General features: G+C 46.8%; 1 protein-coding gene across 2 annotated transcripts in view; it reads left to right on the forward strand.

The window, feature by feature from the left end:
* Window positions 1–5,512: 5,512 nt before the first annotated feature.
* The window catches only part of BST1 (bone marrow stromal cell antigen 1), a 32,510-nt gene continuing 25,478 nt past the window's right edge, over window positions 5,513–12,544 (forward strand). The window contains exons 1-3 of one of the 2 annotated variants that reach the window (XM_047799209.1): window positions 5,513–6,075; window positions 7,583–7,709; window positions 10,479–10,614. In XM_047799209.1, the coding sequence (XP_047655165.1) occupies window positions 5,867–6,075; window positions 7,583–7,709; window positions 10,479–10,614 (472 nt within the window). In that variant the 5' untranslated portion in view covers window positions 5,513–5,866. Of the gene's footprint in view, window positions 6,076–6,995; window positions 7,050–7,582; window positions 7,710–10,478; window positions 10,615–12,544 lie in introns of those variants that run through there. The other variant, XM_047799210.1, reaches the window with a different exon arrangement.

A 12,544-nucleotide genomic window follows, 5' to 3' on the forward strand; every position in this document is an offset into this window, starting at 1 on the left:
TTGTTGTTGCTATTTCTTGGGCCGCTCCCGCGGCATATGGAGGTTCCCAGGCTAGGGGTTGAATCGGAGCTGTAGCCACCGGCCTACGCCAGAGCCACAGCAACGCGGGATCCGAGCCGCGTCTGCAACCTACACCACAGCTCACGGCAACGCTGGATCGTTAACCCACTGAGCAAGGGCAGGGACCGAACCTGCAACCTCATGGTTCCTAGTCGGATTCGTTAACCACTGCGCCATGACGGGAACTCCGACAGTGGATTTCTTAACCAGCACTGTTTGCAATCTGGGAGGCTGAACATTCTGCAATTCATCCAATTCTAGTTGCTTTTTACAACAGTTCTCTTCATGTCTCTTTCACATGTTACTAAAAGCAACACAAAGAAATCAGGTCACACCTTCATTACTTTGCTTGGGAATCTCAACCACATACCCAAGTTCATTCATTCAGTTTGCTATGTAATTATGGCATACAATCTACGCTTCCGACCTTCTATAACCAAAACCCCTTTACCCCAGTTACCAAAAACATGGTCTTTATGTCCTTCTAAGCCCTCACTACAGGTGCTTTCAAAATTCATTTCTCTACCGTCAGCATATTTCCAGTATAGGGGTTCTTTGAGACTGTATAGGTTTTTTTCCACCGTGCTCTTTACTTCCTCCTGACACCTCACAGCAGAGTCTTTAACACCTGTATTTCTACTGATAGTCTGTTCAAGGAAATCTAGGTTTTTTCTACCATGTTCCTCAAAATTCTAGCATCTACCCATTACCCACTTCCAAACCACTTTTTTTTTTTCTTTTTTGTTATGGTAGAGTTGCCATAGTTTGGAGCTAGAAAAATGTCTTTCGATGACTGACCTCACCCCTTCTCCAATCTCACTTCTCTGGGGCTCCCGCCCTGCAGACTCTGGCCAAGATTAGCCAAGAGTAATAGTCCTGAGCTAGTGATGTCCCAAGCTCAGTCTTGGAACTGAAGAAAAAAGGGAGGCAGAAAGAAGGATACTTACAGATACCAAAATCTGTACTCATTTCCTATTGACACTGTAACGAATTACCACAAAACTAGTGGCTTAAAACGACAAATTTAGAGTTCCCTTCATGGTTCAGCAGTTAATGAATCTGACTAGGATCCCTGAGGGTGGCTTTGCTCAGTGGGTTAGGGACCCGGCGTTGCCCTGAGCTGTGGTGTAGGTCGCAGATGCGGCTCGGATCCCGCATTGCTCTGGCTGTGGTGTAGGCTGGCAGCTGCAGCTCTCATTCAACCCCTAGCCTGGGAACCTCCATATGCTGCAGATGTGGCCCTAAAAGGAAAAACAAAAACAAAAACAAACAACCCCCCCCACACACAAATTTATTATCTTTTGAAGGTCAGAAGTCCCCAAATAGTCTCACTGGACTAAAGTCAAGGTGTCAGCAGGTTCCTTCTGGATATTCCAGGGAAGAATCTGTTTCCTTCCTTTTTCAAGCCTCTAGATTCTTCCTGTATTCTCTTGTCTCATGGCTCCTTCTTGTATCTTCAAATCCAGCAGAAAAGCCCCTTCAAATATCTCTCTGCTTCCATCATCACCTTGCCTTCTCTGTGTGATCACCTCTCAGTGTGATTGCCTTCCCTTAGGATTGCAATGGACGCATCCAGACAATCCATTATAACTTTTCCATCTCAAGATCCTTCATCACATTGGCAAAGTCCCTCTTACTTAGTAGGATAATGTAGTCACAGGTTCCAGGGGACTAGGAATGTGGCCATCTTTATGAGACCATTACTCAGCTTACCACAACAGAAAATAAACACAAGGAACAAATAAAACAACACGTGTCTAAAACATTCCCTGAGAGAACACTAAGAAATACTGTTCCAAGACCTTCAAATGAGTGATCCTCTCCATTCACACTCCGGCAACCAAAAATTCCAACCAACAAGCAAGACAAATTTTTCAATAATGAGGTTCAGGAATTACTGAAAGTCTTTGATGTTCCAGAGAACAAAGTTCAAGTTAGTATTGTGTCCAGGGTCTTTAAGATGTGACCCTAACTTCTTCATCACATCTCAATAGGCACCCAATTTACTAAAAGTTTTTGGGGAGGCTCTCTTTCCCATTATTCTTCCTTTGCTCAAGCCGTTGGTTCCATCTGAAATCTCTTTCCCCTCAACTCTGTATATCAGCATCCTAGTCCTTCTTCTAAAATTCATGTAAAGGGAATAATAAAGTATGTATTACTTCATGTGTATTTTCTTTCATTCAGTGTGTGTGTGTATGTATATGTATATATATATATATATTTTAGATTCTTCAGTGTATCAATAGTTTGTTCCTTTGTATTGCTTAGTAGTATTTTATTGTAGACTATATTGCCGTTTGTTTATTCTTTTGTTAGGTATTTTCATTATTTAGGGGTTACTATGAATTAAGCTGCTATGAACCTTTCATATATAAATCTTTGGGTAGAAATCTTTTCGGGAAATACCTAGTAGTGGAATATCTTCTTTGGTGAGGTACCTGCTCAACAATTTCTCCCTTAAAATTTGGATTGTTTTCCTTATTTTTTGAGTTGTTGAATTCTATGTTCTTTTTTTTTTTTTTCATCTTTTATTTTTTTAGGGATGCACCTGTAGCATATGAAGGTTCTCAGGCTAGAGATCCAATTGGAGCTATAGCTACCAGCCTACACCATAGCTCACAGCAACGCCGGATGCTTAACCCACTGAGCAAGGCCAGGGATCGAACCTGAGTCCTCATGGATGCTGCTCAGGTTCGGTAACCCCTGAGCCACAATGGGAACTCTGAATTCTATGTTCTGAATACAAGCTTTAAAGCACTAATCGGCATTTACCTTATTATGACTTGTGAATAATATTCATTGCTGAGCTTAGAGTATTCTATGATTATATTTTTTTCTTGCAAACTTCTTGCTTAACTTAGATGTAATAATTGTCTCCTTCTCCCTGCCCTCTGGCTTGTTTGATTTGTATTCTATGTACATGTACAATTACAGTCAAGTTCTTGGCAAGACATATAAATCTCTTAGTGCACTCAAAAGAATCATTCACTCAGGCGGTATGTGTGTACTTTCTTCTTTTCTTTTTGTGTCTCTTGGAAGCATCCTTCCTAGAGCTGTCTGCACAATGGATAGAAACTACTCACGCTGAAGATCACCTCTGAAATGTCATACTCTTGAGGTTTACCCTAAAAACTTCCAGAGAGAGGGAGAGAGAAAAAAAGATCAAATTAACAGGATTAGAGAAATGGCCTTAGATTTTCTAGTAGTAACATAGAAATCAAAAAACAATTGAGCACTGCCTTCAAAATTTTGAGGGATGGAGTTCCCATGGTAGCTTGGTGGTAACAAACCTGACTAGTATCCATGAGGAAGTGGGTTGGATTCCTGAGGTTGCTCAGTGGACTAAGGATCCAACTTTGCAGATCAAAGGTGCAGCTCAGATCTGGCATTGCTGTGGCCATGGTGTAGGCCAGCAGCTACAGCTCTGATTTGGCCCCAAGCCTGGGAACTTCCATATGACTCAGGTGCGACCCTAAAGAGACAAAAAAAATTTTTTTTTGAGGGAAAATAATGATTTTCTACTTAAAATTCTCTCCAACCAAACTCTCAATCAAGTTTGAGGGTAGAATGAATATTTTACATTATTGTGTGAAAGTCTAAAAAATTTAACCTCTATGTCATCTTCTCAAGAAGCTGTTGGACGATGTGATCCCTAAGACAAGAAAGAAGACATGGGTTCTAGGGGACAGGCCATCAACCCAGGAGAGATGAGAAGGGGCACTTTCTAGGGCTACTGCAAGACAACTACCCAGCAAGTGGAGCAGTACGCTCAGACTGAGTAAACTGAAGCAAAAAAAAGGGCATTTCCAAGAAGCAAGCAAAAGAGAGACAGAAAGAAATCATACACAGCACCTGAAATATCGATGGATGGCTTTGAATGCATCGAGATTTACGTGCCTTGTAGTGAATCTGACCATAATGGTAAGTGTAGGCGTAACATCAAGCAAACAAAGAAGTCGGGGGTGGGGGATGTGGGGAAGGAGACAATTATACCTCTAGGGTAAGTACTAAGTTCACGGAGGAAACAGTGGTAGAATACTCTAGGCTCAGCCATGAAAAATATTCACAAGTCATTATGTAAACAGTGATTATTGATTTAAAGCTTTTTTCTTTTTTGTCTTTTTATTACAGAGCTGCACCCGCAGCATATGGAAGTTCCCAAGCTAGCGGCTGAATCAGAGCTTCAGCTGCCAGCCTAGGCCACAGCCACAGCAACACGCTGGATCCCATCCACGTCTGTGACCTACACCACAGCTCAGGGCAACACCGGATCCTTAACCCGCTGAGAGAGGCCAGGGGTCAAACCTGCATTCTTATGGATAGCACTCGGTTTCATTACTGCTGAGCCACGATGGGAACTCACGAATTTAAAGCTTTTGAAAAAACTACCTGAATGATGAAGGGTACAGAATGGTGCCTCTTGAAGATAAAATTTCCTTTTCCATAGTGGGAAGTCAAAGAATACTCTTCAAGATGGAAATATCAAGAAACAGCCTATAGGCATATTAGTTGGAAATATGGAAGCAAATACCAAGAAAAAAAAAAAACCTGTTAAAATCATTAAACTTTTTTTTTTTTTTGGCTTTTTAGGGCCGGAGGTTCCCAGGTTAGGGGTCTAATCAGAGCTGTAGCCACTGGCCTTTGCCACAGCCACAGCAGCGCAGGATCTGAGCCGTGTCTGCCACCTACACCACAGCTCACGGCAACGCTGGATCCTCAACCCACTGAGCAAGGCCAGGGACCAACCCCGCAACTTCATGGTTCGTAGTTGGATTCGTTTCTGCTGTGCCATGATGGGAACTCCAAGAAAAAAACAACCCCCAAAAAACTGTTAAAATCATTAAAAACAAAACAAAAACCTGTTAAAATCAAGTCCACTTTTCTGGAAAGTGGACTTGAGTTAGGGTGGGGCTGGATGGGAAAATGTGGGTTTGGGTTATAAACTTTAGAAAAAAAAAGGGGGGGGGAGTTCCCTTGCGGCCCAGCAGGTTATGGATCCTGCACTGTCACTGCACCTGTTTGGGTGGATGCCTTGGGAACAAGTCCAGTCCCTGGCCAAGGAATTTTCGTGTGCAGCCAAAATGAAAAAAGAAAAAAGAAATTAAAATAACACGCTGAACTCTCCCACCCTGCCTCGCATGAGCCTCCTCCTGTGTTTGTCAGATGTTTGCCAGGCACTCAGTTCAAGGGATAATGACTGCAGGAGTTGAGAACTTGGCCCTCCACGTGGAGGTGTTAATCTTCGCTCTTTACACTGATTGTCTCCAGGATCTCGGGTCCTCCGGGAGGGAGACTGTGACCTCCGGCAAGTTGCTTAACTTCCCTGAACTTACCTGTAAATGGGAGTGATAAACCTAGCTCCGAGGAATGCTGTGAAAAGGAAATGAAAATTCTGCTTGCAGAGCGCTTGCCACTGCAGCAGCTCAATAATCATTAGCTCTTGGGGTTATTTTCCTGAAAACAAACACCATCCACTCGACACAGGCTAGAGAGAGAGAGGGCATCTGCGAAATCTGTCATAGTTTGAAGCCTGAAAAATCTGCCTTTGGGGACCGGACTGGCCTCACCCCTTCATCCTCGCTGCTTCTTTGGGGCTCCCTTTTCGTGGACTCCGGCCATGACTGGCCAAGGGCGATAGTCCTGCCCCCGGTGAGGTCCCAACTCGGTCCCGGGGCTGAGGTAGAAAGGAGAACAGGAAGTGAGCGCGGGGGGCGGGAGGGCAAGCGGTGAGCCCAGCGTCCTCTCTGGAGCAACCTTAGTGCGAGGGGAGGAAGCGGGGCCGGGAGTCGCTCCAAAAGTGGCCGCGATGGCTGCCGGGGGGTGCGCGCGATCCGGGCTACGGCTGCCCGCGCTGCTGCTGCTGCTGCTGCTGCACATTCTGCTGCAGCCCCGGACAGGGGGCGCGGCGGGCCCTGCGGCTGCGCGGTGGAGCGGGCCGGGCACCGTCCCGCACCTGCAGAGCATCTTCCTGGGCCGCTGCGCCGAGTTCGTCGCGCTGCTGCGCCCTGAGCTGCGGTGAGCGCCTCTCGGGAGCTGGGGGGGGGGGGGGGGGGGGGAGAGGGAGGAGGAAGGGGCGGGGGAAACTACTGGGGAAACTGCTGGGGAGGGGTACCCTTCGTGGGGTCTGGAAATGAGGCGTGTGGGGGAGGGGAGGGAGGTGTGTTGCGAGTTTGGATGACAGCCAGCATAAGTTTAACCAAACTCTCCAGACCCAGGAACCTTGTCTACAGCTGGAATTCCCGAAGCTCTCTCACGCGCTCTCTCTCACCTGCGGCATGCGGAAGTTTCCAGGCCAGGGACCCGAACCCGCATCATACCAGAGAGCCCCGCCACAGCAATGACAACTGCCAGATCTTTAACCCCCTGTGCCACCAGGGAGTGAGTCTTTCTTGCCAGCACTGTGCTGCTTCTTACTTTTTCTTCTGTTTTTACATCTTAATTTTATTTTTTATTTTTGGCCACACTCTCTGCATGCTGTGGAAATTCCCACGTCAGGGGTCCAACCTGTGCCACAGCAGCTACCGGAGTCACAGCAGAGACAACACTGGATCCTTATCCTACTGCACCACAGAACTTCTGTTCCTTCTTTGGATATACTTTTTCTGTTTGCATAAAGTCCCTTTCTTGTGCTGGTTGTTTTAAGTGGACATTTTAGGCAAATAAAAAAGAGCAGAGAACACTCACGTTACTCACCACCTAGCATGAGAAATAACTCGCAAATGGGTGGGAAATGTTTGGAAAGCTAGATTGGAAATCAAGATTTGGGCTGGCACTGAAGCGCATACTTTCCACCTTAGCAGGAAATGGAACCGCCTTTTCCACACCTGGTGCTCACTCCTGATGTTACAAGGTCCTGCCTGTCTGCCTGATCCCAGCCAGTCCCCAGCCCCGAAACGGACCTGTGTCTAAACAAAGGGGCATCAGAAGCTGAGTGCGTGGGGTTTACTGGAATTGTCACCTTCTAGCTCCATGCATATTCTGCTATCTTTGTGAGCATGTTCTAAGTTCTAAGATACGTGTGTAACATTTCTTTCTTTTTTTTTCTTTTTTTTTTTTTTTTTGGTGCGGCATATGGAAGTCCCCAGGGGGTCAAAGTGGCACTGGTCACAGCAATGCCAGATCTGAGCCGAATTTTCGACCTACACTGCAGCTCAAGGCAGTGCTGGATCCTTAGCCCAATGAATGAGGCCAGGGATGGAACCCGTATTCTCAAGGATACTGGTTGGGCTCTTAACCCGCTGAGCCATAATGGGAACTCCTATATAGCGCTTTCTGACAGACACGCCCAATATCAGACTTCTAAATCCATCAACAAAAGTATTTTTCTTCCTCTTCTGAATTGGGCTTAATGCATGAGTCAAGACAGTTTCCTGTCTTTTGTGTGTGCCTAGATCTGCAGCATTGATATTTGACAAAATTGCTCCTAAAAACCCTTGGAGGGAGAAACGGAAATGTGTCACAGTGGAATGTGGTCTTTTTTTTTTTTTCTTTCCTTCTTTTTTAAACTTGTGCTTTTCTGCAGGGACAAGAACTGCACAGCCATCTGGGAAGCCTTTAAAGTGGTGCTGGATAAGGATCCCTGTTCTGTGCTTCCCTCAGACTACGACCTTTTTATTAACCTCTCCAGGCACTCCATTCCCAGAGACAAGGTAACTCTACCTGCCCCTCAGGTAAAACGTTGCTCCATCTCTATAGAGTCGGACAGTGTTCCCGCCAAGCAACGGTCCAGCAATGAATGCACAGTGCACTCCCCCCTCCCCCCGCCCCGCCCCTGAGCTCCCTGGTGGGAAGGAGGCCCTGTCTTCAGTGATGCCCCTGGGTCTCCTGCTAGTCTTGGGCAGAAGGAACTTTCCAAAGTTAAGAAGGCAGTGCAGGAACCACAAGAACATGGAGACATCACTACACCTTTCCCACGAGGCCTCTGAGGCCTCTGCACCTGGCCCCTTCGGAATAACCTCCATCCTAACCCGCCCCAAAGGCCCGGAACCTCTCTTTCCTATCCTCCCTAGAGACCAATCTCCACTCATTGAGGGCCATTAAGGCTCTTAAAATATCTCCATTCAGGACCAGTTTTACTGGTTTACATGTCAACATGTGGTTCACATGTCTGTATTCTGTCTACGCTCTGCGTCCTAATACAGTGAAGGTAAATGAGAATATCTAAGTAAATTGCTTGTTTAGAACAGTGCCTTGAGTTTAAAGAAAGTTAACTACCATTTTAATTTCTCTGACTAGTTTTTTTTTTTTTTCCTTAAATGAAGGACATATTTGGGCTTTTTTGTTTGCCCATTTTTTGTTTTTTGCTTTTTAGGACCGCACCTGCGGCATATGGAGTTTCCCAGGCTAGGGATCGAATTAGAGCTGTAGCTGCCAGCCTACACCACAGCCGAAGCAATGTGGGGTCTTTAACCCACTGAGCAAAGCCAGGGATTGAACGCACAGGCTCATGGATGCTAGTGGGGTTCGTAACCCACTGAGCTACAACGGGAACTCGCAGATTTGTTTTTGACATAAATTCTTGATTTTTTTTTTTTCATTGCAGTCAGGTAACATTGATGTTTACAAATGAAAACATCTCTCCTTTTTTGTAATTTTTCTTGACCACGCCCATGGCCTGAGGAAGCTCCTGAGCCAGGGACCAAACCTTTGCCACAGCAGCAATGCCAGATCCTTAGCCTGCTTTGCCGCTTTTCTTTCTTTCATGGTTGCTCCTGGGCGAGGGGTCGAACCGAAGCTGCAGCTGCCCGCCTACGCCACAGCCACAGCAACTCAGGATCCGAGCTGTCTGCAACCTACACCATAGCTCGTGGCAATGCTGGTTCCTTAACCACTGAGCAAGGCCAGGGATCCCCCTGAATCCTCATGATACTAGTCAGATTCTGAACTTGCTGAGCCACAACAGGAACTCCCCAGTGAAAACATCTGAACATTGACTTTTTTGTTTGCATTTGTCAAGGCAGGAAAATGTATCTGAGAGGTTCAAACATAAAATAGACTGAAAACATGATTTTTGCCTTTTGAACCCTGCAGCCTCTCTGTCACTAAAGAGGGGAGCCGTTAGTTTTGTTGTCCTTTCTCAGGAAATACTGAGCTACTTCCACGTACCAGGTGCTGCTTTCGGGGTTCCAGATGCAACAGGGAACAAAGCAGCCTCGGCCCTCGGGGAGTGTCCAGTCTGGACAGAGACCCCTGGTGGGGATACCGAGGATCTGATCGCACAGTTGGGGGGAATGTTGTTACTTGCACTATTGTTATGTGAAAAACACTATAGCGTGGAAACTCTAAGGTGTAATAAAAAGTCATGTGCTTTTGAAGCACTTTACCCTTTAGGAGGTCTTTTTGTGGTTGCATATCATCCTAACCACAGCTGCAGGAGAAGAGGGAGGGTTCATACTCCCCCTTTTGCACCTGTGGAGACTGAGCCACAGGAAGATCACATGGCTTGTTCAAGAGCACAGGAGTTCCCCTCGTGGCGCAGCCGAAACGAATCCAACTAGGAACCATGAGGTTGTGGGTTCTATCCCTGGCCTCGCTCAGTGGGTTAAGGATATGGGGTTGCCGTGAAGCTGTGGTGTAGGTTGCAGACACGGCTCAGATGTGGTGTTGCTGTGGCTGTGGGGTAGGCCGGCAGCTACTGCTCTGATTTGACTCCTAGCCTGGGAACCTCCATATGCCGTGGGTGTGGCCCTAAAAGGACAAAAGACAAAAAAAAAGCACACACATTTAGTGTATGATTCGGTTCAAACCCAAGTTCCTTGATTAAAAAAAAAAATCTATCCATAATTTTTTAAATGACTAGAACAAAATATGTATGTATCTATCTATATCTCAATGGGTGGGGGCGCTGTGCCTGTGGCATGTGGAAGTCCCCAGGCCTGGGATCGAACCCGTGCCACAGCAGTAACCCATGGAGCCACCACTGGGAAATATTTTACCACTGGGAAAATATTTCATTAACACCTGCATGATGCCCTTGGAATAAAGGGAAGAGTGTGCTAGCCCTCTCCGAATGAGTAAACCAAGACACAGAAAAAGGAAGTTCAGTCCCCTTTGAGTGAGAAACGGTTTGCCTGACTTGTCTCCATGATACTGTGCCCGAAGAAATCTGCTTTGTTTTGTTTTGTTTTTGTCTTTTTTGAGGTCTGCACTTGCGGCCTATGGAGGTTCCCAGACTAGGGGTCAAATCAGAGCTGCAGCCGCCGGCCTACACCACAGCCACAGCAACGCCAGATCCAAGCCATGTCTGTGGTCTACACCACAGGTCACAGCCACGAACCCACGGAGCGAGGCCAGGGATCGAATCTGCGTCCTCCATGGATATTAGTCCGGTTCGTTGCCGCTGAGCCACCACAGGAACTCCTGAAGAAATCTGATTGGATTTTATTTTATGTTTTCATTTTGTGTTGGTTTTTCCTCAGTCCCTGTTCTGGGAAAACAACCACCTCCTTGTTACCAGCTACACAGAGAACGGCCGTCGCTTTGTGTCCCTGTGCGACGTTCTCTATGGCAAGGTTGGGGATTTCTTGACCTGGTGTCGACAGAAAAATGACTCTGGTAAGACTTCTGCACGAATCACAAGAAAAGTCAGAGTTCCTGTTTGCTGTGTATTTGGTGCTAAATGCTTTCATACACACTTATCTCGGTTTATCTCATCTGATCCACCCGCCCCCTGCCCCCAAGCCTCTCAGGCCAGCCTCTGGGGCGAGTGGTCATAATTCATAATTAATAATAGCAATAACGGACAGTGAGCCTCTTTTGCTCGGTTCTGTTTGGAGCACTTTCGGTATATTAACTCATTTAATCCCTGCAGCAGCCCCATGGTATAGATTCAATCCTAATTCATATTTTGACACATTTGGAAACCGAGGCACAGCAAGGTTGAGAAACTTGCTCAAGAGTGCACAGCTCTTAAGCAGCAACACTGGACAGTCTGGCTGCAGAGCCCTTGCTCCCAGCCCTGCACGCCTCTGTCTCACTCTCCTCATGTTCCCAAGGGTGGAAACTGAGGCTTTGGGAGGTCCAATGACTTGAAGAACCAGGGCCAGCATTCGCCCCTCTTCTGACTGATTCCGTAGCCCCTCCAGGCTGCCAGCCGATATTTTGCAATTCATAGCACCGTGAAAGTTCCAGTCCCAGGGGTTGGCCTGATGGCAATGAAAACTCTCCTTACTCCTTCAGACCCCCCACTCAGGGATCATGCCTTGCTCCCTTCGTGAAGACTGGAGAAATTAAAAAAAAAAAATTTTTAATTATAGTTGATTTACAATGTTCTGTCAATTTCTGCTGTACAGCAAAGTGACCCAGTTTACACATATATTCATTCTTTTTTTCACATTATCCTCCCTCATGTTCCATCACAAGTGATCAGGTGAGTTGCTTGGGCTATACAGCAGAACCTCATTGCTTATCCGTTCCAAATGCAATAGTTTCCTCCCTGGGTACTGGAGTCACTTTAAAAGTTAACCTACGCTCGGAGTTCCCATCGTGGCGCTGTGGAAATGAATCCGACTAGGAACCATGAGGTTGTGGGTTCACTCCCTGGCCTTGATCAGCGGGTTGAGGATCCGGTGTTGCCGTGAGCTGTGGTGTAGGTCACAGACGCGGCTGGGAACTGGTGTTGCTGTGGCTCTGGCGTGGGCCGGTATCAACAGCTCTGATTAGGCCCCTAGCCTGGGAACCTCTATATGCTGCGGGTGCAGCCCTAAAAAGACAAAAGACAAAGAAAATTAACCTACCCTCAGTTCCGTTTCCTTCCCCTTCATTCATTCATCCCTCCAGCTGAAGTTCATAGACTGCCTGCTGAGGCCAGTCCTCTGTCTGCTAGGCCCTGGGAACACGGGGAAGCATAAAACAGGAAAATAATACTTGATTCTGCTGTTCTAGAGGCAGGGAAGGGAGATAAGACAACAAACAGGCGAGTAACGTATACAGTCTGCCGTAAGATTACAAAGGCTACAGAGAAAAACGAAAGAGAGGAAAGAGGGTAGGACATGCCGGAATGGTTTCAAGGGGAGAGGAAAGCATGGCAGTTTTACACTGGCCCGGGGAAGCCCTCCCTGAGACGCTGCTATCTGAGTGAGGACCTGAAGGTGACGAGCATCTCTTCCGTTAGAAGAGTGTTTCCTGGGAGTTTCCGTTGTGGCGCAGCGGTTAACGAATCCAACTAGGAACCATGAGGTTGCGGGTTCGATCCCTGGCCTTCCTCAGTGGGTTAAGAATTGGCGTTGCTGTGAGCTGTGATGTGGGTCTCAGACATGTGCTGTGGGTGTGGCCCTAAAAAGCAAAAAAAAAAAAAAAAAAAAGAAGAGTGTTTCCTGAGAGAGGAAATAGCACGTGCAAAGGCCCTGAGGTCAGAGTGTGTCTGGCATCTTTAGGGAAGAGAAAGGCAGGCAGTAAGGGAAGAGGCGAGCAGCAGGCTGAGAAGCTGGAGGAATAAAGGAGGGCCAGATGGCACAGGACACTGAGGATGCTGGCTTTCACTCTG

The sequence above is a fragment of the Phacochoerus africanus genome, chromosome 10 (assembly GCF_016906955.1).
Source record: "Phacochoerus africanus isolate WHEZ1 chromosome 10, ROS_Pafr_v1, whole genome shotgun sequence".
NCBI lineage: Eukaryota > Metazoa > Chordata > Mammalia > Artiodactyla > Suidae > Phacochoerus > Phacochoerus africanus.